Source organism: Amblyomma americanum, chromosome 3 (assembly GCF_052857255.1).
Source record: "Amblyomma americanum isolate KBUSLIRL-KWMA chromosome 3, ASM5285725v1, whole genome shotgun sequence".
NCBI lineage: Eukaryota > Metazoa > Arthropoda > Arachnida > Ixodida > Ixodidae > Amblyomma > Amblyomma americanum.
Genome location: NC_135499.1, coordinates 147,879,130 through 147,906,658, shown reverse-complemented (window position 1 = coordinate 147,906,658; position 27,529 = coordinate 147,879,130). Strand labels below are relative to the sequence as shown.

Here is a 27,529-nt window from a genome sequence, read left to right as displayed (position 1 = left end):
ACAGCAGGAAATGTGCACCAGCCAAATGTTAGGATTGCTCTTGTATAAATGGTCTTGTATAGAGCAGCACCAAGATTCCAAAAACATACCGTAAAACTTTGCTACCAATAGAACGGGCTACAAAGAATTGCTGGACACACTGAAAAAATATTGTTATAATTAACTGCAACTTCCACAGGTGATTAGCACAAAATAGCGGGTACAACATATTAACTACTAGGTATGGTCAGTTTCATGAAGCAGAAATGTTTCATGTAAATGGGCTTATGCTAGTCACCACCTGTATCACATTGGAGCTTCTTGGCATGATAATAGATGGCATGCCTTGTCTTCTCCTCCTGTTGTTTCCCTTTCCCTTCTCACATTTCATGCGGCTGTAGAATCACTGGAAATGAACTGTCGGAGGTCTTTTGCTAGCGCAGCCTCTTGCCGCAATAAGTGTCCATTTATTTTAGACGATGGTGATTACAGATTTTTATGGTGCAAGAGCATCTATGGCTAAAGAATTTAGCGCCATGGCACAAGGTATTTTCAGCTTCTCAAGGTGGGGTCAAAGACCCATTTCCCAAGCATTTCACCCTAAATAAGCCGAGTACCAGACCAGGGGAAAGCTTGTACCCATTGTATCACCGGTGGGTACACAGTGGCACTGGGGATCGAACACCGCACCTCTTGCATGCGAGGCGAATGCTCAACCACTTGGCCACCGCTGCGGTACATTTATTTTAGACACTTGAAACAGCACAAAACTCGTGTTTGCACTGGCCCAGTCTGTTTAAGCACAAAAAATGTTAAGAGTCTCGGTAACTTGCCAGTTTTCCGTGAACAATGCATCTGTACAGGGCAAGAACTTGGCCATCACCATTCTTGAGGTACACCTTGGAGTTCATGCGAGTGCCCTTGTTCTCAGGTCGATCGGCATCTGTATCTTCTCTGCAGAGTGATGACAATAAAAACAAAAAAGGGCAAAAGGCGACTTACAAGCTTATTACAAATATTGCAGTAGATAGATGACTATGTGCCCACTCATAGAACACTATTACGAGTGGTAATGACAAATTTACTTTAAACAAAGAGTGAAAGCTCTAAAGTGGCCTCTGAAGCATTTGAAAACATTAAGCTTGTTTTCCACATTTCTGATGAATAACCTGTCGCCCCAATGTCACTAGTGAATTCCAATGGCAGCAACGCAATGAACACACATGGACACACACACAGGCCTCGGTGATCTAAAGCCTGCTTTACAATGTCCGTTCGAAGTTTTTTGATGTATGCTGCATATCCACAGAATTTGATTATCAAATGTTGCCGGAGTTTTGCCCCCAACCTCCAAGCACAGCATTTTTTTTTACTTTTATTTCAAGGCATGCAACAACCCTAGCTCACCCTTCAGTATCAGTTGATGCAACGCTGCTAGTCCTTTGTCTTGGTGCGCGGCCAGCTTTAGTAGGGCTCCGACACGAGGTCACTCCATTCTTCACCCTCCGGCGAGGACTTGACTCTCCCCCACTTGCTGACTCTGCAGTCTCGTTCGCTGACGTCGTCGTGTCAGTACCAGACTCTGAGCCGGAAATGCTGGAAACTTCCTCTGGAAGAATTCGAACAGGGGGTTTCTTTCCATGGCAGGATGAAAGCACCATTAAAGAAAAGCAAACGTATCCCTCTTAGTTTAGGGCTCTTTAATGATCTGCAAGAGCAACTACATCAACAATAACATATTTGCTCTTCCTACGAACAGCAATTTGGCAGAGATCTACTGAAAGATGTTTCAATGCAATCAATAATGTTGACCAGGTAAGAGCAACACACCAGCAAAGTAACCAGCCTCTTCTTTTCTCAATAAAAATGTAACGCTAGGAAAGCATCTGTGAATAAAATGGCAGGCTGCTCTGGGTGTCCTTTAAATAAACGTTAGTGCCAAAGGATGAAAAAAAAAAAAAACTTCTTGAAATCCTGCACAGAAACTTTAGGGTTACAAGGCTGCTGTTCACAGAGCACACATCACTTTAATTCCTCCAATTTCCACAAATGAAAATGACTAGCTGAGTTAGATTCTGTAAAAGGGCCAGGAATAATTACCGATCATGTTCAAGAATTCCTGTTCAGTATAAACTCTTTCTCCGCATAACTTTTGCTTCAAGTTATATCTGTGCCAGTCTGCCTTGTAGTGCTGCACCTGTTGACACCAAAAAAAAAAAGTAAAAATAAATATTGTAAAATCACACAACTGCACCAAATAACATCAGAAACATGACCTTTCTTTTGTGAATAACACAACCGAGAGCCCACAGAAAAGCAAGTTTCTTGCCCAATTTTACAACCTAAAGTAAACTAATAATTTTCTATTTTTTTAAACTGGAAAACATTGTTTAAAAAATCCAATAAATGAAATATCTTAAAAATAAGCAAAGAAGGTATGAAAGTTGAGAAGCACATCATGCTGTCTGCAATTTCAGCTGGCTTATTCACTTGTTCAATATTCAAACTCAAAATTTACTTTTCTTTTTGGTCTTGAATCAAGAAAGCAATGGCCCCTTCCTAGTAATATGCATAAGCAAAATCCACCAGCAATCGTGGTGTAACTAAATTAGCATAGAGAAAATATGGCTCATCACAAAAGGAAAAAGGGACAAAAATAGGAGTGTAGTGACCGGATTCAAATTACATATGCTAATCAGTACAGAATCAGATGGGAAGGAACCTACTATAAAATGTTGACAGAGGTTGAAACTAGTATATATTAAAATAAACTAATACAAAAATAATGACGTGCCACTGTACAAGTCGAGTAAAATAATACAGAACAATTTCTTACAAGCTGCTGTCTTCAGATTTTATCAGTCACTTCAGCACTTCATTTTATAACTGCAGCAGGACAGCTAAGCTCTCCTAAATTATCCCCCTTTTCTTTTTTGCTGGCACAGAATGTTGTCTTTTTATCTAAGGAACTTCCAACCAAATGAACAAATCTGCATTTTATATGTCAAGTCATTTTCATCCGTACCACATTTTTCATGCTTCGCCACTTACACCATACTTAAAAGACTGCTCCAAGCCACAGAGCATCCTGTTTATTATCATGCTCTGGTGCTCCTATTCCTAACAAACAACTGATGAGGCTCAGCCAGTTAACTCGCTTGTTCAAAAATTTTGATTACCAATTTTGTTCCCTGGAATGTGTACGGTGATATACAATGGGTGCCTGACATTTGAACCATCTTCTCTCTTAACAATGTTCTGCTTTTGATGAAACCAGCATATCTGCTCAACCTATCCCGACTTCATCCTGGATACTGACCAACAAATTGATTGACTGAGGTTCAGATAAAGTGATCTCTCGCATTCCTGCATAGGGTTGTGTGATTTCCCTTTAACATCTCCTAAAAAAAATGTACAAAAAATGCAGGAGCTCAGTTACCTGATCCTCTCGTGTCTCAAACTCAGCCCCACAAAGTGAGCAGCACATGACTGTTGACACTTTGAGGTCTTCACTTTCTGGGATGGGTACTTCATCTGTAGGTAAGAAGTCATGAAAGATTTCTAGGCCATCCCATTCGCTGCAGTAAAAAAAGGCACTGAACATAGCAGCAGCAGCACCTAAACACTAGCAAGGTTTAGTTGTACAGGTGCATTGCTGTTCTGTGCAGCAAAGAAGGCAGCCTCAAATTTGCACCAAGTGAAACGAGGACACGCATAAAGTAAATAATACAAATGAAGCCTCAAGAGAGCCTCTTTCCTGGCATGTACCATCACGGACATTTAGAATGAAGTAGATGTCCTGTGCCTTTAAAGAAACCAAGAATTAATATCAAATGCAGTTAGGAAAAGTATACGAGTGATCGGTTTCACTTGTCACTGCACAGAACAAATATCTAAGTTAGCTTCGTTAATATCGAAGACATCACCGATTAAAAATGATGCTCCTCACATGCACCAACACACAAAAAAAAAAGATTGTAAAGAAAACAGGTCGGGACTGCACTCCACCACACCCCATACAGCGCATGTCACCTGTGCAAGAGCAATGAGAAGGCTCGCCCAGATTCCCCACTCTATGTCAGGAGGATAGTGAGGTGCCGCCCTAATTGGTTGCGAGCAGCAACTTAAAGAAATTATTTGTAAATTATGGGGTCCATGTAGAGCTTTTAAATTTGACTCAAATACTCACAAAAACCTCCTCTACAGTTCAGTTGCATTAGAATATGACCATCAAAATCATTTCAGGGTCCCTTTAATACTTTTTTTCCACAAGACAACATAAAAGCATTAAAGTGTTAAGGGACATCAACATTATTTGTTTGTCACTTCCACAAACTTTCATGCACACCTAACTCACTTCGGCTCCTCATTAGCAGCAGGGAACATAGATGAAGAAAATTAAAAATGGGGAACAATATAACCACTAGCACGACAGACTTGCAGCTACAAAATTTGCTCAGCTGAGTGGCCATCAAATAAACATTTCTCTCGGAATTAACATCGATCATGAGATCAGACAAAATGTCAACTGCATTGATCAAGCTCATTACAGCTTCAATCATCTGGGCCATATACAAGGACAACTGCTTGACAATATATGAAAAACATTATGCTCTGGCAACTTCACTGCATGCAATTTCTTTTGTAAAAAGAAAACGCAATTGGTCATTAATTAATCCTAACAAAGACTTCATGAGATTTTGAAGCTGGGTCTGGTTCCTTCCTAGGAGCAGTGTCAGTTATCTTTGACAATTGAGATGCTGAATATTTCAAGATTACTGCTTTAACTGACCCTATTAGCAAATCAAAATCCTATTCTGTATGCCTACCATGAGAGAAAGTATGGTGCCAGCAACCTGCAACAAAAATATGATGCAGTTGCAGCAGCTGTGAACTACAGGATAGGCTACCAACAATAGTACAATTGGGAAACTCAGATACAGGTAATTACCCCAAGGTTTACCAATGGCTAACAGAAAAAAATTGGCTGTGGCTTAGCTCTGGTTAACTCTAGTTGAATTGCGAAAGCTTCATTTCCTCGGCACGTCGTCTACGCAGCGTCTCATTCTGACGCTCTCGAGAACTCAAACCGGTCTCTTCCGCAGTTGAGAGAGTCACTCTGGGACATGGCACGACTTCTTCTAGCTGCATATTCGTTACGACGCTTCTCGAGTCGTGCGGCGCGTTCTTCTGCCGTCTCTTGAGCGCATTGTCTCTTCCTCGCTTCGTTTTTTCGTTGTTGTCTCTCTTTCGCGCTCTTCATAACAACTGGACTCCACTGAGGTGAAGCGCATATATATATATATATATATCCCCGCGAGGCAACACCTCCTCTCCCTCTACCCCAGCGGAGCACATCTGGTGGAGCGAGCGGCGACGGCGGCGGCGCCATCTGTTGGAGCGCGGCTGCGGCGTTGCTAGGCAACGGCAGCTCAAGGTCGTTCGTCGGCCACGGCATACGGCTAAGTGTGCGACGAGCCGAAATGGCTCGCTGGCTGGCGTAGTGTTGCTTTCGCAACAAAAACAGCTCAATCCGCCTGACAGCTATGGCAAACTTGTTTATCCAGCCTCATCTAATGACAGGCTGAAGGCAAAAAATAACCCTGATAGTAACAGGAACCAGAAGGTCACTTCATAAATGAGAAAAGGCTATGACACAACTTGACTAACATATTATAAGCAAGCAAAGCAAATCTGAATATAAAATCCTGCACAGGATGTGTGCAATAGTAAAAAAAATGCTAGTACTGCATAAAGAATGGAGGAGCACAGCTGGCTTTTGCTTCCTTAAATAAGTTGAGTTTCATAGTGCTACGGATACAAATTTTAGTTATGCTTGTTTTTCTTAACTGAAATGCATGCAGTCACACTACTGAATAAAATGTTCAGCTACAAAATGCAATGTGTTCTTTTCTTGGCTTCTTGGTCTGCAACTAACATAACCTTTTAGTGCCTGCCCATCAGTGCCTCAAGCTACCCCTAATGATCAGCATATGCAAAAGGCGAGAAAGCCAGGATAGGAGGTTGAATAGGTGGTGCTGAAGAGATTGCAAAAGCATAGGGAGTAATATTACAGGGTGTGGAGGGTATATGTGAAAGTATTGGCATAATGGCCTTAGCCCTTCTATGATGTGCGTGCTTAAGCTAGTCTGTGATGCAGTCACTGTTGCCCACAATTGCTACCGCCATGGGAACAAGACTTCCCAGCTCAATAGAGGTTACCAAATAAACACAGTCGTTCCAAATGGCAGTAAAAAAAATGTGCATGCGAAGACTTTAAAAGCTGATATAAATATCCCGTTAGATAACTCCGTAATCTGCAACCATGTGACTTGTCAGCACATGGGTGCCACATGTGTCATTCAACTTGCCTAGATACGTTAACCACCAGACATAAACTGAAACCCAAAGTATGAAATAGAGAAAGGAAATAGAATAAGATTCGATGCCCATTCAGAATTTGTCCAAGATAAGCATTAACATTTCTACAATCAATGCAAACAAATCTGCCAGTTTTATTTCTAGTAACTGCGGCCATCAATCCACCACCTCCAAGATATGAAAAAGTTAACTCAACTGCGTTTGTGTGATTGTCTTTGACTTGCTTCTATGCTTGCAGCATGAGTTAACAATGACAGACCTTCAGCTTTTCAACTTTGCACTTGCTCACAAGTGTATAGATGTCTACAAAACCCCTGGTACGTTCAGATGTACACAGGTTTTCAACTTGTCTGCACTTTCTTGTGCCACATTGCTTTGAACGGTATTGCTGATTTAAATGTGTCTGTATCCAAAAGCTCCAGCTTAAACCAAGAGCAATGTTCGCCTCTCTCAATACTGTTAAGTGACAATGAGAGTCACTTGAGACTAGGTGCAACAATTGCGCAGTGAAAACTACATTTTATACGCCATGATAACATGCACCAGAAGCATGTATCATGTGGTAACCACAACATTTGGTTTGTGTGTTGTAGGTTACTTAGCAGCTCACCAAATGCAAACATTAAAAATGCCATTACCATGCCTAGCATCAGGTGATGAGTAGAATTCTTGCTCCAGCAGTGGTGTGCAGTTGGCAAGCGATAGACCAATAAGGTACCGTTCAACCTTGAGAGGGTCTGTCAGCTGCCAGGTAAAGAAATTTGGATAGGCCGCGGGCTCAGTGGAATTTGGGTTCAGTGGAGACGGTCCAGCTGACACTTCAGACATACTGAAAAATACACAAGAGCGTGACCAGATTTTAAATCAAATTCCTGTGACTCATGCATGTTGAACATTTAAGACTAAACTTGAAAGCCGTGGGGGACAACGGTTCACAGACCAATACACAACACAAATGCAGACAAGCTTCCATTTGTAAAGATTTTATTCAGGTAAAGTTCCCTAGTGAGTATATCCTGGATGCAAAACTAGAGAACAGTGCTGACAGTGTGTTTTCATGCCACAGGGCCAAATGTGCAATTACATTTACAACCTGGCAAAGACTGTGTATCTGTTCACTAAAAAAGGCATCATACAGGAATTTTTGTTTCTCAATCTACCACATCATACAGCCCTATTTCCATGTACTTCACAAGTGCAGCTGGAGAGAGGTGTGTGAAGAGAGAGTAACTTATTTTCAGAAATAGTGTTGAAGAGAGCATTTTTATTTACTGTGCAAGGTCTTCACCCTTTATAGAACAAAGTGAACACATTCACTGGGTACCAGGCCATAAGGGGATTGAGGAGAAATGAGCTGGTTCATCAGCCTGCCCGCAAGATAAATGACTGGGTGCCTGCCAAGCCCGGCGATGGGAAATGACACAGAACTCTACAAACAACTAGTAAGTAAACGAACACTACAAACACATGCGAGAAGAGTGCACCTTCTTCCCTCCACCACTTCCACATGCATCTCACCACACAATATTCTTAAATCCTTTTCAAAACCCAAACCAACATGCTCCTTATCCTGCACAGAGTTTATTTATTTGGCTTCAGCAGTGACCCAAACTACCACAATTGTCCTCGCCAGACCACAACACCGAGTACATGCTTTTCACATGCTGTGCTGCCGACACATCTTGTTACTTTCCCTTACCCTCACCCACAACCCGGAGCGCTTGGCTAAACTTGGCAGAGCTGAATAAAGAGCGGGCTGAACATGCAAGCAGCTGAACAGACGACCCACCTTCTGGGGTCTTTATCCGAGTGGTTCCAGAGTAAAGACCTGCTTTAACTGAGTGAGTGAACATGATTTTAATTTTTTTGTCAGTTTGAGATTAAAATGTTAAACAATCCCCAAGTTTTTATATAATTTGAATCCAAATGAAATGCTCTGTTGAAAAAGTAATTTTCTAATTTCTTTAAAAATTCTTGCTCACACTTAAAGTGGAAGTTCTCAATTGTTTTATAAAGCTCTTTGGGAACCCCAGCAACTTTCTAAATGCGACAAGCAAACCCCGACTGTCTTGGCTTCCATCTTTTCTTGTGACAGGCATGCAAAAAAGAACATGCAGACATATAGCTCTGCAACAATGTCCCATTTCCATTAATAATAACTGGCTGTACAGCGACACAGTCTACTAGCTATTATAGTATGATTAGTCCCTAAAGAAAGTTGCTATAAGGCGTGCATACTTATTGGCATGACCGACTTTGGATTTGCGTGCATGGGGAACCAAAAAGCACTTCACAGAAGCCAGTTTGAGACACATGGATTACAGCATTTGATTACCATACTTCATCTTTACTGCCGGTAGTGTACAAGGCGGCCTGTGGTTTTATGGATGAGTGACAGCCTTGAAAGGCTCCTGAGATGGTGTTCAGCTACCACTCAATCCAGCTGCTCACTGTGATTACCACACATATGTTATTCTTAAAGCAAATTTGTCATGCCTTAGGCAAGTTATATACACTGTATGTACTTGACTTTACAATGTACACTGCACCCCCCACCCACCCCGCCGGATGCTTATAACTGCCCAAAGGCTTGCTTTTATTATTTCTTTAGTGCAACATATCCGAACAGTTAGCAAAACTTTTCTTCTGTGTAGCAAGCTATGCTAACATCCACCATTGTATACTTCAACCTGTAGGCATTTAAGACCTAACATCAAGAGATGGCTTGCCCATAACATCCCAGGAGCCATGACAGTGAACCACGCATTGAATCCACGGGTGCAGGCCGAAGCATGTGGTGATAAGTAGAGTACACAAACATGCAAGCCCTCAATGCGCTCCTGGTTCGTCAGCATGGTGGCTGTTCATCACTGCAAGCCACATGTCCAAATAGCCCCCATTTTACACTACAATAATATGCAGTGGAAATCTTTTGCAATCATCGTGAAAGCTGCTTTTGATCCCATTCTGCATGGACTTTCCCCTTTGAGTGACTCAGCACTGGAATGCCTTATGGTGGTGATGATCAGCCTCCAGCCAGCCTTTGCTACACTGCCCCACAGCTGTCATGTGCCTTCAGCCTGTGACAGCTAGTGTTTACCTCCCAGCGGTGTGGCATCTGATTTTGCAACTGATCCAAAAACTCTCCTGACGGCTGTCTAAAAAAGCCACACGCATTTAATAATAATAATAATAATTGGTTTTTGGGGGGGAAAGGAAATGGCGCAGTATCTGTCTCATATATCGTTGGACACCTGAACCGCGCCGTAAGGGAAGGGATAAGGGAGGGAGTGAAAGAAGAAAGGTGCCGTAGTGGAGGGCTCCGGAATAATTTCGACCACCTGGGGATCTTTAACGTGCACTGACATCGCACAGCACACGGGCGCCTTTGCGTTTTTCCTCCATAAAAACGCAGCCGCCGCGGTCGGGTTCGAACCCGGGAACTCCGGCAGAACGCTAAAGGAAGCTTAGCGTTTAGCGTATCGTCTTTGCGGGGCTTACGGAGGCAACATGGCGACACCCTGCTTGCCCGCTTCGGTTCTAAAATACCTCGGCATTGCCTTATTCGGCGCTCAACTGGCTGTAAATGGTTGCATTCGCTTCCGCTTCTTGTTATCTCACTAGGACACACTGTTATATGTGATAAGCTGTCGGTAATTTTGAGATAGCAGTCTATTTTCAAGCCCGTAAGCCTAACAACACTGTTTACATTGTTGTCATGACAACGGCCCGTTTGTGTTGTTTTTGTATGGCTATTTTCTCAGAAGTTTCGGTTTCGCACATGTGCGAGGACCATGGCCGCCAGCCGCGCGCGTTTTTCAGTGGCGGACGACATAGAGCTTCTGCGCGAGGTTCGCGAATGGTTTCCGCTCAAGTGGGCCGAGATAGCAAGAACTCTCAGCGAGTATTCGGCTAAGGCGTTCGCAGTTCGCGCTGTGAGCGAACGAGCTGAGCTGCTGCTGAGCCAGTACGCGGCCAACGATCATGTGAGCGCAAGTAAGTTATTTAGATTGCATGAAAAGATAGTCGAAAAGTGTAGAGTGCAAAGTTTCAAAGCGTTCTCTTGGTTGACACGCAGGTCTGGAACTGAAGAGCAGTACAGCAAAGGAAAGTTTTTTTGTTTTTTTTCTGGCGTGTGGTGGCGCTAGGTAAGTACTTACCCAAACGTGGCTGAACCTAGGTTGCCTAGGTGTTGTTTGTCCACTGAGCGCCTGTTACGGAACGGTCCGCAAACGCTCATCTAAAACCGTCGTTCGCACTTTGGATTTAGCGTGCGCAACCGTCTTACGTGTTGCGCACACAAAAAACGCAAACGCTAGACTAAAACTGTCTAATTTCCTTCTTGTCCTTTTTCACCTGCTCGTCAATTTGTTTTTCAACACACGCAGACAGAATGCGATTGGGTCAATAACCTTCTGCGATGTAGTACATTTTGTTTCTAGCTGCGCATTGTTCGTGTACCTGAGGCATCCGCATAAATCCCCATGACGCTTCAATGCGAGAATAATAAATTGCCTTAGTGAATTAATGATGTGATTATAGTTCACTGTTGCCCAGATTTTTTTTCCCCCCTGCACCTTTACCAAGCAAATTTGGCTTTAGAGGTAACAGAAAACATTGGCAGGCTACGAGTAAAAGCTGTTTAGCTAGGCCAGACGCGAGCATGTTTAATGACTACCAGAGCGCGAGTCATAGCATTGCGTGCTTTCCAAGATTACCATTCAATGAAGTCCACTTGGACAAAAAGCAATATGCGGTACTATGCTGGTCTTCTAAATCACTTCAGCTGAACATATGTAAACGTACAAGTGACCCAGACGACCCAAACAAAATTAAATTGGTTCACGTCACCCCACCTCATTTATATTGATCACGGCACGAATGCGAGCAGTTTTCGCTTACGCAATGACACTGGTGAAGCGTTCTGCATTCACAGCAACTACCCTTAATTGTATAATGATATTTATAATCGCGTACAGTGCAGACCTATCGTAAAAGCTAGTGCACACCGTTAATATACTAACGTCCTGTTGAGAATGAATGGAGCACAACTCACATTTTGGCAGACCACGCGCATTCAACGGGAATCCGGGGCTCCGGGGTCTTCGTCTCAGCTAGCGCTGCTAACGTTTCACAATAGCTGCAATCGCTTGGACAGGTGGCGCCAGCTGCTGGGGTAGTTCTTCCTCCGCCTGCGTGTGTGTGCTGTCTCTAGCGGTTATTTATGTTTTCCCTTTTTTCGTCCGTCGCTCGGCGGATGACGACGGCTGATAAAACCCAATCAGCCGCGCAATGGCTTCACAAAACCGGTCCAGAGCGTAGATATTTAAAGGGACACGCTTCACGAGCAGGCACAGCATTTCATTGTTCGTGCCACGGTGTTTCACTTTCGTGTGAGCTGGTTTAAATACGGTTTTTGTAAGGAAAGTCTAAACACTTTGTGGAGCCGCGACACAGTTGACAATAGTGCCTTGAAAAGTGCCGATCGCTCTCGTAAACCGGGCAGTTTGCCTAACACGAGGGAACTAATGGGCGTCATTTGGCTGGCGGTTCTGCGCACGGCTGAAAACAATGCACGCATTGCTTGGCCTGGCCTGGCGGCAGCAGCCGCCTGGAAGCAGTCTGCTGCGCTCGCGCGCACAAGCTCCTGTGGGCTGTGTGCTCCAGGACTTTGCCGCGCATCGCACGCTCATACACCTGCTGCCGGCATGAACTGGTCGGCGAAATTGCAGCGCTTGTTGGAAAATTTTGACATCACGCGAATCAGTAAGTCCTGCGTCGATTAATTTCTCTCTCTCGACGCGCGATCGGACGCTTTGCTAATTCCATTCACCCGTGCTACGCCGAACGTTTACGAGTGCTGAATTTCCTTTCGGATTCATCAAATACAATCTGGTGCTGCACAAAACACATTTTGAGATGATGTGCAAAGATCTCTAGAATGCAAGTGAGGTGCAAACCTATGAAAATGAAACCACTTTTCCCAATCGTGATGTGCGCGGATGCGATGGCTGAGGGAAAGCGGCCGCGCTTCGTGGCATCGGAGGCGTTCCGAGCGCGGCTGAATTGTTCTCGACGCTCCTTCTGCAGGTTTCTATCATGAGAAGTGCAAGCCGTTTTTTATCGGCGACGAGCACATGGGCTTCATTCGGCCGAACGATTGGATCCACCTTGCTCCCTACAAGGATGCCTTTCAGTACGACATCAAAACGAATCGGGTTGTTTTGAATCCGAGTTGGAAGACCTACGAGGAGCGCAGCGCAAAGGTCGCCGACGTATTGCAGGACATACGGAGAAAGAATATCTTCAAAACACTGAAGGGATGGAGGAATGAGGTATGTTCGCTGCAACGGTACACAGTTGTTTACGTTCTTCGGATGGAGTCGCGCGCTCGCCTCTCTGCTGATTCTAAATATAGCTGCCCAGTCCATTCAGTTTGCGTGATCATTGCTTGATCGTGGAGCTATTTGGAAGCGCGCTAGTTGTGTAGATGTGTTGAGCTTTATTAACTATCGGACACCTCGTTCTTTTCTTTCGCTTTATACTTAGTGCTACGACGTCAGTGCCAGGTTTGGTGACAAACCGGCTATGAAGATGGAAAGATCTGCAACGTGTAAGCGAACCGCTATTGTTTTCGGTTTTTGTTTAAACACTTAATTTTCCTTCCTTGCGAGAGATTTTTGCAATGCAGTAATGAGACATGTTCGTTGGATTTGCGCGAAGGCCTGTTCGGTTTGAAGCGATACGGCGTGCACATCAATGGATACGTGAGACGGCCCGATGGATCCATGAGCGTCTGGTTTCAGAGGAGATCGGCAACGAAGGAAACATTCCCGAACAAGATCGACAATATGGTAAGGGCGAATGCATGTCGATCGCAACAGAAACATGTTCAGAATGCTGAATAAATGAACTTTACTGGAAGCCACGAGCAAGACAAAATTCGTTTAGAATGAATGAATCAATTAATGAACTTTCTGACAGTGACGGGCAAGACAAAATTCAGCTAGAATCGATGAATGAAAAAATGAACTGGATCACGAAAGTGATGATGGAGTATGACAAAATTCGACTAGAATGAATGAGTAAATAAAATAAACTTTATTACTTGAAAGTGATGAATAAGCTTGCTAATGATTGATGTGATAAGTGTTCTTTATGTCATGAGATGCTCACATTTTTGTGCTGTGGTGTCATGCATTTGTAGCCGTGGGCAAATTTTGTACTTCGTATTTTATAGCAAGTAAGCACATGCAGTGCATGTTGTGAGGGACGTATATAAAAGCCTATTGAAATAAAAACACTCTTGCAACAAAAAAGTGAAACATTCAGAGCACCACTGGTTTTTCTGCCATATAGTATAATGTCAGAGTGGAAAAGCCGTGCAGTATTCATGCGTTTTGTAAGCCAGCCGAGAGAAAACAGCATGTCTTGCAGGTCAGTGCAATTTTATCAAGGTGAACTAGCTTGCTTCATGTGGAGCTTTGTTGTCAAATTACCTGATTTCCTTGATATTGGTATGGTGCGCATTACCTTTGTTTCATGTAATTTTGCCGGTTTGCTCCAGCATCTTAACTTTTTGCAGTCATCAACTTTTTGTCTACTTCGTAGACATTTTGGTGTGAGTTTTGGGTGTTGTCAAAAATCATAGTTGATGTGCAGTGACATGCTGTAAAGGGCTTCTCATGTTTTTTGCAAATCGCGTGAAACTCACGATAAAATTGTTGCAGTGGATAATTTGTTGAAAATGTCATCATAATTTTCTGTATCCCCCTCTCCTTCCCTGAGAAAAAAGAACCTTTAAAAAGAGCATGTTGTTTCCATCTTCAATACTCATTGATGCTAATTAAAACTTCCAGGCACAATTCACACTTACTAAAAGACCTTTTTTTCGCAACATCTGGCATAGGGTTCCTGTTCTTCTCAGCGTCCTTACGTCCTTTGAGTTCACTGCACACTTCAGTGAGTCATGCTGTGTGAATAGACTTCATCACCTTTGCTCTCAAGTCCAGCATTATGTCTAGTACAGTTTGTACTTGCTGCCACTTCAGCTTTGTGAAATTCAGTGCCTGCGAAAATCATAAACTGCGACTTAGCCGCATTCATAAAGTTTTGAGCTCAGGAATAATAATTCATTTACAGTGTTTTTTCTTTTTCTTTGCTATTTGCCTGGGTCCCTCAGTCTTTTCGTTAATATGACTCTGTATGAAAGCACTCCAGACATTCCTCATTGGCAGACACTGGCATGTTTGTTGCATGTCTTGGGAGTGTGGCACTGTCTCCATGTCTCCTGATGCAAGGCATAATTTTTCTTACTAGATCCGTCTTCACTGTCGCTAAATTCGCACAAGTTGATTCCATAAATTGTGAGGATGAAAAATGACCCCTTTACTGACTGGCTTTGAACAAAAAAAAATTACTGCAAAAACATGCTTTGAAAGGACTCATAAAGATAGCACTGTGTGTCCAGTGAGAAGGGCAAGGCAGAGCTGGTAGTTAAGAGAATGAGTAGATACAAAAGAGTAGATACATTAGTTGGTCCAGGACAACTAATGACCAAAATGCCATTCTCCTGTGTGTGGTGTAACTTGGCTAATGACTATGATGGTGTAACTTGGCTAATGACTATGAAAGGTCAGTGAAGATAATATAAACAACAAAATAAATTAAGATATGTAAAAATACACTGATCACAAGAAGTGAAAGCGAGTAAACAAGCCATAATGGATTCACTTAGGATGCACACATTTGTTACATCATATTCAAAGCTGTCTGAACCTAGTAAAGGAGACATGGGCAGATACAAGCGATTTCCAAGTTGATGAATTTATAGAGTGGAGTAAGAACACCCAGTCCACCTCTCCTGCACCCCCACCCCCACCCCCCACCCCACTCTTTTTATCTGATGTAGACACATTGGGTGAGATGTTTCATTTATTTCTGTCAAGCCTGGGAATACCAGTTTTGCATAGCTGGTTCACTAATTTGTTCTCTTTCTTTTTGAATTTGAAAAAAGTTTGTGCTTGGATTGGCATGACAGAGTTAGAGCACCTCGAAGTGATGTGCTATACAACGTTTTCCAGGTGACAGGAGGGTTTTGTGTTGGCTACACCCTGACCCAGTGCGTCCGCAAAGAAGCTCAGGAGGAAGCCTCTTTGCCAGATAACCTGCTGAGTGCTATCAGGCCGGCTGGAAATGTGTCGTAGGTGTTTCCTTAATTGTAAATTTTCTTCCCTTTTCATGGCACTGTATTGTGAAGTGTATGACAGGGGATGTGTAAGATGACATTTTGGTTGGGGGTGCTGCTTCACCTTTAGAGACGTGGCAGAATATGGTAAAACCAGCTAGGAAGGAGCCCAAAGACAGGAGAAATGTAGATAATCCCATTTACAAAAGATTTGGTTACAACACTAGATGACAGATGTGCATCCTATCCAGCATTGAGTGACCTCTCATTTCATGAGGGCATGTGTGTGCAAGCGTGGAAACTGTATGCAAGAGTTTACAGAAGTACATTTCTCATAAGCACTGTACAGCATTGGCTGGCGCATGCTGCAAATCGTTCACAAGCTGCTGTCATTTGCATGTTCAAGGCGGGAAGTTGTGCTTGTAAGGCACTTTGTGAGCTCAAGGTTCAGAGCACTGAAGGCCTCTGGCATTCCTGCCACTTGGCATTGTGAACAGTGTCCAAATGGCGAAAAGCCTGTCACTTCTGCATTCCCAGTACCAGTTTTCATTTTCCCCATCATTTCCACACTGATTTTTAAATGCCATGAGGCAAAGGGCTTTCTTTAGCTCCACGCTTTGTGACTGGTGTCACTTTTATTTTCCCAGTGGTGTTAATATGTTACAGCCGCTTCATCCTCTATTCCTGAACTCCTTGATTACTCTTTGGATTTCTAGTGCTGATAAGATTGTGGTGTTCTCATTGGCTGCATGCATTGACACTTGCATTGCAGAGAAACTGGGCGGACGACAGCTCGCCTGTATTAGCTCAAACAGGGATGTGTCTGAGCAGATAGAATGTATTGCTAAATTGGCTTTGTGGGGCTGCATAGTGAGTGTTCGACAAATAGCCAGAAAGGTGTCTTTTAGAGAAAAGTATTGGAGCACAAGTAAGAAGATGTAATTAGTGTGAATGTTGTCATTTATTGCCATTTTAACGTTGAACACTAAGAGCTAACTTGTGATCATTTGATTTCGATGGCTTAATTTCTTTCCTCATTTATTCTTGCAGCTTTACTGTGTAAATGACTCGCCGCAATTTCTACGATCCCTGTGCTTATCTGTTTGTTTCTGGCAGGTTTGTATATGAGGATGATCGAGGCATATTCCCGGAAACTATCTTTGTCTTTGACCTGGAGCTTCCGGCAGACTTTCAACCTCAGTGCTCAGACAATGAAGTGGACAACTTCTACCTTATGACAATTCCAGAGGTATTTATAATATCTACTGACATGTGCATGCATTGTCATAAGTCAAGCTATGTGTTGTCAAAAGTATAAGTGAGGTAACTTTGGTCATTTAAATTTTTTAATGGGGTGGCATAATGCATAATATAGCAGTTGTTCAGCATGAATCCAGAAATGAAAAGCTGTGGTAGATTAATATTACTGTTATAGCTTGTGCTTGCGATCATTGCACTACTGATTTTTGAACTTGATGCTTTGGTTGTTGTCAGGTTATGCACATGGATAAGGGTCCTTTTCTTTTAACAGTAGTTCCTTCAAACCTTTTCTTTTTTTTTTCTCTTGTGCTCTCAATGCACATTAAGACACATGTTCGTCATGGGTCTGGCCATATTTGCCTGCAAAAGTCATTGTAAATTTTTTCCTTGGTTGCTATTGCTACGGATTTTTTTGCATGATGGTGAAGATTTGCACAAAGTATCAAAATATTGATGCACATGACTTGTATAAAATTAGATTTCCTTTTCTAAAACTGCTGGTCGAGCTCTTTCGAGGGTATTTCAGTTACTGCATGACTACTGAAATGAACAAAAACCCGATAGGTCATCCCTCAATACAGTGAAAACTCTGCCTTCAATAACTTAATTGCAATGCCTCTCTGATCTTAGTTGGGCACTAATCACAGCTGCATCCGTACTGTGCCTGGTAAAAGCAACGAGGTTAGTTTTTATTTTGCATCTGATGCTAGTAGGCAAAAAAGCCAAAGCCCCTCTTATATCGTTTTGCCACGACTAGCTTAGTTACTGCATCTGGTTGACTTGCATGGTGCAGCAAATGTCGTGGTCTGCAAGTGCGTGTTGCTGCCCGAGTGGCGCAGGTTGTTCCCCCTTTTATGTGACAATGACTATTCTGTGCACAGGTCAGAAATTTAGTTCTGTCTGAAGAGTTCAAGATTACAAGCTGTCCCATCCTGCTGGACTTCTTGGTGAGGCATCACTTTCTGTCGCCTGACGAAGGTGAGTAGGCTGTGTTGATTGCCTGGCAGTTCTGGTTTTGTGAACAAAACTTCATAGAAAAGGACAACTGAATTATTTCCTTAAAAAGTGACTATGGAGGACCTTGCTATGTCTCGGAAAAGGATTTTTGCTATGCGATGTATTTGGGCTGGCATTCTGTTCATATTTGAACAGCGCAATTAAACAACGGGACACAACGAAGAAAGGACATCACAAGCGCTGGTTTCTTCGTTGTGTCCCGTTGTTTTATTGCGCTGTTCAAACATGAATCAATACCAACTTGCCCACTTCGCAGCTTTAATGACATTCTGTTGTGTAAGTGAAAAGATAGGCAGTTGTGTGACTTTAACATCGACACTTGGCAGCAGCTGATACCAGCTGGAGTATGTGCCAAAGCTTCATACTATCTTTAGCATAGCCTGTAAAAAATAGATTGCAATGTATGGATGGCAACTGTAGGCAAGAGTGGCACTGTAGTATATTGCTATAGAGAATTGCACACCACTGTGAATTTATCTTTTTTTTTTTTTCAAATGGTTGATGGCTAGGCAGTAAAAGCATTTGAAATTGCTCTCTTTAATTATATTAAAATCAGGAAGCAATGCTTTCAGAAAGTTTGTTTACACATTCGTGGAAGCATTAAGCATCAAACTTGATTTTCAAGATAAGCTTTAAAAGGTGGTCCTGTACGGTGTAGAGTGTGCGAAAGTACGGGATGAACAGTTATGTGAATTTCATGGAGTAAAGGCTTTCAGAAAATTACAGTACTCAGTTGGCTCAAAGGTGTTTTTAACTGAATATTGACAAGAAGAAAGTGCATCTGTTTGTAATGACCTTGCATGGACAAAATAGGTTCTAGCATGTCAGCACAAAAATGGGTAGTCAAGGCTGGGCACATGACTAAGGAGCCTTGACACTTGGAAGCTTAACTCTTTCGCTACCACGGAAGTGAGTTTTTAGCCACTTGTAAAAATAGGAGAGCATAGAAGGTGAGAATGGCCGCCTCCATCAGTCTGGCACACACCCTGAAACGCACCCTGAAATTAATTAGCATCCATGGTTGATTTTCTTGACAATGTAGGTAGCAGTGGCTCTGAAGATGCTGGCTTCATTATCCAGCTTTAGTTCAGAGGGCAAACATGACTCAAGGACAGTGGTGTAAATTGCAGGGGGGACATCGCAGAGGGGACAAAGGGGTCATGACCCCTCCTTCGCCTATAGAAGGGTGGGGGGACACAGCATGCAAACAGCCCCCCCCGACAGTCGTCCCGGGACTACTCGGTCGGCATTGAAAGATACAAGCGGTACATGCAACACGGAGAAGCAGCGGGAGCAACGAGGCCTCTTCCCTTTCACAGAATGGTTCAGCAGAATCAGGTGTTCAAAAAACAGTGCAGTCATAGTTACACTCTGCCAACAATCAGAGGACATGCCATGACTGCGTGTGATTGCTTTTACTTTTACTTCAAGCCTTTGCTTTTTTGGCATCCAGTCAACCTGTTATTGAGACAGATGTTAAAGGTTAGTCCTGCGCATTCGAGGGTTGGCGCCGTGCAAACCCTCGAAGCTTTCTTCGGGCATCTTTCTCTTGTTCGAACCTGGCAAACGTTTCAATAGTGCGCTAGACAGGCGCTGACAGATGTGACTCTCACCTTGGCGGCATGCATTAAGCTATTTCATATCAGCTGGCAACTTTAATTTAAAAAAGGGAATAAGTAAAACACTTGAGCAATGTCTACCACCATCACTTTCAGTTTCTTAAAACTGTCGTTAGGATTAGAAAATTGCGAATCTCCCTTCTAGCATCTTGGGCCCATGCCTCCTATGAGTCAGAAATAAAGTATGGAGGCTGCGATTATAGAGTGAGAATGCGATGCTGGCTAAATGCTGTAGAAAGGCTAAATTCTGTAGAAATAGCATGACCGCTGAATTAAAATACTCAGGCACAATGTAGGCTTTAGATTCAAGGAAAGCTGCAAAACATAACTTTATACTCGGCGTTCGAGGTCTGCACAGGCCGGTATCTAGACTGGGTCTGGCCTACCCGTCGCTACTTCTGTCCCGACTCCGAATCCGACCGCAGCCCGCTATCAGTTCCGGCCTGGCCCGGTGCTTGTTCGGTCATGCCGTGCAGGCCTGTTTGCTCTTCACGATGAAATTTTGCTCTTAAAAAAAAAAGAGATACAACAAGCAGTAAACAGATATCTGTGTAGCAGGTGAAAAAGTTGCAGAAAGCAAGAAGCGTAACATCGGGTTCTTACGAGCGACGAGTGCCTACTCAAGCTGGGCGCAGCCGAAAAAATCTGGTTATAAAGAAAGCACTGCATGCCATCTTTTTCAGTGGCTTGTGAGGCAACACTTTAAAGGGACTATGCAATAAATTAATTGAGATTACGTAAAGCAGACGAAAGATAGGCATTTCATCACTCGTCACCCCAACGCAAGAATTTTTAAGCTAGCATCAATAACAACGAAGATATAGACGATTAAAAATTACACTCCTCCTCTCCCCCTCAACTCGTACACGAGGAGCACCAGAAAAAAAATAAAGAAAACAGCTCTGGGACTGGGCCCCGCCCATCCCATCATCTGCTGACGTTTATTTTGCAACTTCCAATTGTCGCTCCTAGCCCCCAGCAGCAGCGTCGGCGGCGTGGCGGCATCTCTCCAGTCTCTTCGCCTTCTAGATTGCGGCACGCGTCGGGTTTCTTTGCTTGTCATCTGTGGCAATTAGCAGTAATAAACCCGGACCTCGAGGTGCGACTGCTCGCTCTTACGGCCGCGATGGGTATCGAGCCCTATGCGTGCGCACGAAGAGCCGTGCGAGGGGCTCCGGAACTCCCGACAGATGGAGGCGGCAGAGGAAAATTGAAATCATATGCGCGAAGGCAATGCCCTGGCTCGCTTGCCCGAGAGGGTCGCGCGGCGGCACAAGCAGACGATTTTCACGGCTACCGGAAGTGTGCCCGTGACGTCGTGGCTGCCGGGGCTGCAGCGAATGAGAGCGTGTGGTGGCCTGGCGACGTCATGGTACAGTGACGTCTTTGTTCCACGATTTTAGTTCCAAAATCGGTCACTACGAGCACACCAATTGGCCCGCAAATTTTGAAAGACACGGTTTTTAAAAGTTCATAATAAATTGCCGGCTCAGTTCTAAAGACTCATACTTGGTGTGAATGCTTCTTAGCATCATTTCTAAGTATTGAGAACATTTACAAGTGACTTTTTATTCATTGCATAGTCCCGTTAAGAGAGAAATTTCTAAAAACAATGGCTTTAGCAGGTGAAGATACTATTTTACTCAAGTGGAAAGCATCCACCGTTAAACAATGTGGCACACTGTGCCACATTTAACTGAACTCATGGGGCAGTATGCAGGGTTTGTAGCTGAACAGTAAGCTGAACAGTAGCTGAATACTATGGGATGTTTTGGAGCCTTTTCTCATCAACTGTCCAATTTGCTACTCTGTATCTCCTCCGGTAAGCTAGGTTTCTGATGACGGCGGCGGTTCTGCCGGCATTTCGGACTATACCTGCGCCTGGGACATGTTAGGACGAGGGGGGAGGGGCTGTTTAGCTTTGTACCCCCCCTGAAATGTGCGTGGATTTATGCCACTGCTCAAACAACCGCCCAAAGCGTCTGTGGCAGCTCCTCCAATAGTTTATGTGATCCCGTTTCGCTAGACTTAGCGGCTGTTATGAAAACGATATTGACATTACCGATGTTATTTGTCTCACATGTACAGTTTTCATGTTATTTAGTAAGGATTTGATATGGCCTGCACTGTGAAGAGCTTGCCCAGTGGTGTGCCCAACTATAGGGGATGATTGCTTCCTGGCTGAAATACTGTACAAGCTAGAACTTTGATTTTTTTCAGTAGTATTTGACTTTAGATAGGCAGACATTTTGTGTATTCTAAAGTTTCTTTTTGTATACATATATAACTTTGCATGTGTTGTTTAAATGTTATCTAAAAACATTGATTTTGCAAATAAAATTTGATTATAAGGCATGAAACATTTTGGCAAAGCTTATATTAGTAGTATAATGCATGTTTAATTGGCCTAATTTGATGTATTGCATTAAATATTAAACGTCAAAATTTTGCGCCAGAGAAATTTAACAAAAACCACAGAATGGGGCCATTTTTCCAATGGTAGGGAAAAAGCTAAGAAAGGCAAGAAATGAGCATGGCTGCCAACTTCAACTTCAGCCTCTTAATTGAGTACACGCTGTACTGCAGAATACAAGAAGTGCATGTGATAGGTTCTTGTATGATGAATGCGGTTCTTGGTGTGTCCTTAAATGTTCAATTACATGCATACTATTCAGATGGAAGCACTGGTTCCTGTGAGAGTACTTCCTCTGTTTGATCAAATTTTTATTTTAGCCAGCAGAAATTGGGGCTAACCTTGTTGAACTGTTTTCTTCTCAGGTTCCTAAAGCTCATATGACAAGGGGCGTTTGAGGAGGTTGAATTTAAAAGTGTGCGAATTTGGGAAATATTTTCTGTCACCTTCATAGTTTCCTGCATGGGCTGCAGTTCAGATCGGGACGCCAACTAATTGTTTTGAAGTTAGCAGCTAGGTCTGCATAGAGTGATATTCGGCCAGTGGCACTGAGGGCAAATTAAAGTTGGCCTGCATCGATAGATTACTGCATTATAACGACAGAGAGGCTGCTTTTGCTGAAAACAAAGCATTTATGAGGTGGAGAAGGCCAAAAAATGAAATACATGTGTTGCCATCAGTGGCCAATTTCACCAGCAAACTGCGATGCATCGAGACAGCTGCTTTTGGCACAGATCGCAGAGGCTAGGCTACCTGCCATACACTTCAAAGTGTCATTCACAGAGTCCTATTCGGTGCTGGCACCACTAGGTTGAATTGAGTGTTGGGAGAATCCTTGAAAGCAATTTTCTGAGCAATAAATGCGCCTTTTCCTGCTGGACAAACATCAGCGTAGTAAGAAGGAGCCGTAAAATTGATTTTGATTTCGGATAATAATTGGCCGGAGCTGTCCTCACTGTCCCTGAACTTTTTGAACGGGGTAATAGCCAGGTGTGAAACTACAGGGATAATTCAATCATTCATGTGTACGTCAGCTGACATTTATTGGCGGTTACAGTGAGTGACAGGGCATTCCGGTGCATTTTGTGTTTGTGACAAGATGCGCTTACTCTTTCCAGCGAATATTCATGTGCCTGTATTTACCTCACGACTTCAAGATTTGTGACATATTAAAGGGGCCCCAAAACACATTTTCAGTGCATTGTTTTGCCTGTTGGTTGCAAAGAATGAGTTATAGTGATGCTATTAGCATCGGTCGTACCGAGTATACTGTGGTTTTTAATATTTTAATTAGCTTGCAAAAACAAATTCGTGGCGCTGACGGTGTCACCATACAGTGGCGGTTTTTAGCAGCGGATATGACATCATTTTGTGCGAGCTTGATGATTGGACAAAGAGTTAATAACTAGAGATACGTTTAGTCAAGTTTTTGTGTTTTATATTACATTAACAAAACCAGCTTGTTTGCCCTAGATAAAAGCACTGTAAATCAAGTAAAACAAAAACACGCCACCAGAGGCACTGGCTACTTTTTGCATCGAAGGACTTTGCGCCTCTCTGTAAACATCCTACAACCTAGCACTAAACACTTATGGCTACTCTCTATGTATCTGAGAATGGCTTTGCGGAATCGATCCGATCGAGCCATTGCACTCTATAACCGTTCGTTTCGGTCCCAAGGAAGGATGCGTTCGTTTCACATTTAGCAGGCAGTGCGATATCGTCAGTTTGTGGAGAATCACCAGGTGGTGGCGCCACATGGCGCCACGTTCCCGTCAACAGCGCGCGCTCCTTGCTTGCCGTTGCCAACCAGCGCGCTAGGAGCGACGGGCGATGGTTGGCGGTAAGCAGTAGCGGTACGCGCTATGCTAAATGTGTCTGATATCTTGCGCAGGCTGTCACACCGCCGCATATCTCGCGCTCGAGTTCAGATCCATAAGTAAGGGAACGTCATTGATCAGTATTCTCTTCTGCGCCGTCGACGTGACGGTGAAGCATCGCTGGGTCGGCTGGGCGTTCACATGGTTGTTGTAGTCATGCAAACGGCGCTGCCAGCCTTGGCATGAACGAGTTACAGAGAACAGGCAACCATGGAGTGCAAACTTCCGCCACGTGCTAAGATAGGTTGTTTTGATTGGTAGCCGTGAGTGTCGTCATTGGGAGAGTGAAATGGAAATGGGAAGCTGTGCGAAAATCGAGTTGAGGGCAGCATTTTGTTTGCCTGTATTTTGAAAATTCTTCATTGAATAACTCCCGTTCCTATGCATCGATTCTCGTAATTCTTTTTGAGTCAGCATCTGTGTGACATGAAGAATCCATTTGAAGCGTAACCGGCATCCGTTCAAGCGGTGTTTCACAGCCCCTTTAAGCACACAGGTGCTTGTCTGCCTCTGATCAAATTTTTGTCTCTGCAGCCAATAGTGTAATGCTCTAGACACTATGGCATATAGATTCCTATCTCTTTGCATTTTTCACTGGTCTCGTATTGTACACTGCACTATGGTTGTCATTGAGTTGTCAAATAAACATGAAATGATAAAGGTAAGAATTTAACTGGAACAAGCATTAGGAGTGAAAACTTGTCGTGAAGTACGAGTGTCTTGTGACATGAAATTGATGTGGGTTGCTACTGCAGCCTGTAACTCTGCAGTAGCGCTGTTGCAGGCTGCACACAGTCTCTAGCTAGATTGTGTGCACAATAGAAAATCCTGAGCTGCCAACTTTTTTGGCTCCCACTGTTCTCTTTGCAGAACCGAACTACTGTCAGCTCATCGACACTGTGCACATGCCACTGCACAACTTCTACCCATCTGCACTGGTGCCCACTGGAGAGACCAAGCATCGCTTCCACAACAACTCATTGGCAATATAACTTATGCATGAAACGGTTCCTAAGTTAAACAGATCCTATGTACATATATTTATGTATACACAGGCATATATATATATATTGTATATTATACACACAAATTTGCATGCACACATACATGCAGCTTGCAGTGCTGGGATGGTGTTTAAGCCAGTTAGTGAACTGCAGCTCTTGGATGGAAAGAATGGTGCATACTCTCATTCCGCCCTAGTGATGCAATGCATTAACCCAAGCATGTGGAGGCTTCAGCAGTGGGGATACTGCTCTGGTCAAGAGAATAGGTTTTGCGTTTATGGCAACCGACCTCTGGCAAGACGCGCATCGGGCAGAGCTAGCCACTCTGTTCAAGGTCGCAGAGTTCCGGTAGTTTCCTGGAAGGTGGCATAGTATTTAGCACTGGAAAAAGGTCCTTGCAGCAGCTTGAAAAGGTGTTGGAAGTGCAAGTTGAGTATATGTCCCATAGATAAACCAGGCAAAAGAAAGAGAAAGGCAGTCCTTCATTAGGGTTTGAGTGACAGGTCTGCAACAGGTGAAGCAGTAGTAAACGATGTGATGGTAAACACTGGTAAATAATAAATGAGTAAACTTCACAACAGCATTGCACGTAAAAGTTAGTTGTGTGTACCCATGTAACACACATTGTGCTGGTCATTCCTGTGGCAAAAAGCTGGGTACTCCAAGCAGCATTGGCTTGTAACACTAAGAGACAAGACCGGTCTGTAGGAAAGCACATTGTACGACTAGTAAATGGACTAGCATTGCAAAGAGGGTACTGAGTTAGGTAGTTTTTAGGCTTGCGCTTATAAAGTTGCTTGTTTGGAAATGGGAAAAAGTAGTGTTTAACTGGTAAAAGTGGCAGTGCCTTGGATTGTATCATTACGGCACTATAGCAGGCAGGGCCCCAGTGTGCCTCCTGGCAATGGACACATCCCAGCTGCTGTCTAGCCCTTTCTTGCTGGCTTTTTTATCTGGGAAATCGCATAGTTTCTACTTGGTTTAGAAGCTTTAGGGAATCAGCAGTGTGGTACCACTGCTCTTTTAAGGGCATTTGAACTTTGTCTTGGTTTGGTGCTGCTTACTGGAAGTAGCAGATGCTGTACTTCCACTTTTGGGTGACAAAACTTTTGTTAACTGCATTGCTGTCTTGACAAAAAGTTCTGGCATGCTGCTTTAAAGTGAGGTCAAAGGCACTCTCAATTAGTGTGCACTAGAGATGGTGCCTTTTCTGAGACGTGTGGTGGGTGCTTCTTGTATACTTTGCACAATGCTAAGAGCATTTAAACTACAGTGCACTTTCGGAGAATTGCAGCCTGTGTTCTGTTGTACCGGCACAATGTCCCACATGTTACACTGTCCTTTTAAAGATGTGTTTGTGTGCAAAGGACTTTTTGCTGCCAGGTTAGACTGAAGACAAGAAACTTGTCAAGGTAGAGCAAAGAGTGCAAGAAGCATATATAAAGATAAGGATGTTAATCTGGCTAGTGTAGTCATTGCAGTGTGAGCTAAAAATGAGGGCAGGTACTTTGTTTTTTAAGTCTTGTTTATTGAAGGATTGTAAACTTGACACTTTGTAGTAACATGTGATGATATTTGCTATGTTATCTCAAGATCTCATAATGAAACATTATGCTCCTGTAAGTAGCTGCCATTTGTTCTTTGGCACCTCATGCTACGTTCAGCATGATGCAAGACCAGCTCACATGCTATAGTTCACTTGCCCCTTCAAAGTGCCCATTAGCATCTTATCGCAATGTTAAAAGTGACGTTTTTCCTTGACTTGTCTTTCACTAATTTTTAGAACAATTTTCATGAATGTACATTTTTTTATAGTGTGCAATGATGCATTCATTCTCAGGCACTGTGTAGTTTTTTGAGTCAGCTAGGGCTGCTTTTTTTAGACTATACATTGCAGATAGATGACAAAACAAAAACCATGGTTTTTATTATGTTGGAACCATAAGGTGGCTTATATATAGGGCCCTTTGTTTTTGAGTGAAGCCTGATTTTACCAAATTCTTTTCCCCTGAACAGATTTCTTGAAAATTGAGTTAAATCTGATTTGCACCTGAAAATGTGCCTTAAAAAGTAGTTTTCCGGTGCACAAAGCTTAAGACCCTTACAAAAATTAGCTGATGTCTTGAGCTTAATCCAAGCTGAGTGCTTTGAGTTAACTGAGGATTTTAAACCTCTTTTAATGCCTATTATCCATGATGTGGCTTAATTTGAGAATAAGTTTGGAAAGTATGTTTTGAGAATCGAGAGGCCAAAACAGGAGTACTGAGCATATGTTTTACTGGCATCATTGTATCAAGTACTACCTATGCTAAAAACATGCTGCTTGAAGGCTATTGAACATTTAAGATGATTACTATGATGTTGAATGAGTGTCTTTGCATGCTTATAAACAAAGACAGGCAGGCTTTCCACAGATGCGAAAATGCTACGTAGGAGATGATAATGTGCGTAATGAAATAATTGTAGTAATTGAGAAAAAATGAAATACCTGGTTTTGTCAGCAGTTTTTAAATGCAACCTGCCATTTACGTATTGTTTAAGAAATAATGAGACAGAATGAGAAAAAATGAGACAAATTTATGGTGACGCAAAGACGAGCGGTTAAAGTAAATTGTATTTTCCTGCTAAAAAAACTGGAAAAAGCCAAATTATGGGAGTTTTTCTTGAATTATTTACCCGAATTTAAGCTTAAAAAAGATCGCTTGATTTTTGCCTCCAAAATTCTGAAGAACAAGAATAAAACCCAAAAACGAAGGGCCCTACTTATTATAGTGTGGCATGGGTTATGC

The 27,529-nt window shown here is 43.0% G+C and overlaps 2 protein-coding genes across 2 annotated transcripts in view; one reads left to right on the top strand and one right to left on the bottom strand.

The window, feature by feature from the left end:
* LOC144125145 (tRNA endonuclease ANKZF1-like) overlaps positions 1 to 11,543 on the bottom strand; it is a 31,962-nt gene extending 20,419 nt beyond the window's left edge. The window contains exons 1-6 of the mRNA XM_077658264.1: positions 11,417 to 11,543; positions 6,999 to 7,189; positions 3,419 to 3,513; positions 2,080 to 2,176; positions 1,387 to 1,588; positions 809 to 933 (exon numbers count right to left, since the gene is read on the bottom strand). Coding sequence (XP_077514390.1) covers positions 809 to 933; positions 1,387 to 1,588; positions 2,080 to 2,176; positions 3,419 to 3,513; positions 6,999 to 7,188 — 709 coding nt within the window. The 5' untranslated portion in view covers position 7,189; positions 11,417 to 11,543. The remainder of the gene's footprint in view (positions 1 to 808; positions 934 to 1,386; positions 1,589 to 2,079; positions 2,177 to 3,418; positions 3,514 to 6,998; positions 7,190 to 11,416) is intronic.
* A 169-nt stretch (positions 11,544 to 11,712) lies between these two features.
* Positions 11,713 to 27,214, top strand: LOC144125146 (uncharacterized). Its single transcript, XM_077658265.1, has 8 exons — positions 11,713 to 12,126; positions 12,451 to 12,695; positions 12,910 to 12,973; positions 13,084 to 13,214; positions 15,444 to 15,562; positions 16,664 to 16,796; positions 17,689 to 17,785; positions 24,607 to 27,214. Exons 1-8 carry the CDS (start codon positions 11,889 to 11,891, stop codon positions 24,726 to 24,728), a joined length of 1,149 nt encoding a protein of 382 aa, XP_077514391.1. The 5' UTR covers positions 11,713 to 11,888; the 3' UTR covers positions 24,729 to 27,214.
* Positions 27,215 to 27,529: the final 315 nt, after the last annotated feature.

What these genes read in the sequence shown, in the direction of transcription:
- LOC144125146 (XM_077658265.1), top strand. Translation starts at nt 11,889, where the DNA reads ATGGGCGTCATTTGGCTGGCGGTTCTGCGCACGGCTGAAAACAATGCA. An exon ending in TGAAGGGATGGAGGAATGAG is followed by an intron (nt 12,696 to 12,909) that starts GTATGTTCGCTG and finishes CTTTATACTTAG; the next exon opens with TGCTACGACGTCAGTGCCAG. An exon ending in GATGGAAAGATCTGCAACGT is followed by an intron (nt 12,974 to 13,083) that starts GTAAGCGAACCG and finishes ATTTGCGCGAAG; the next exon opens with GCCTGTTCGGTTTGAAGCGA.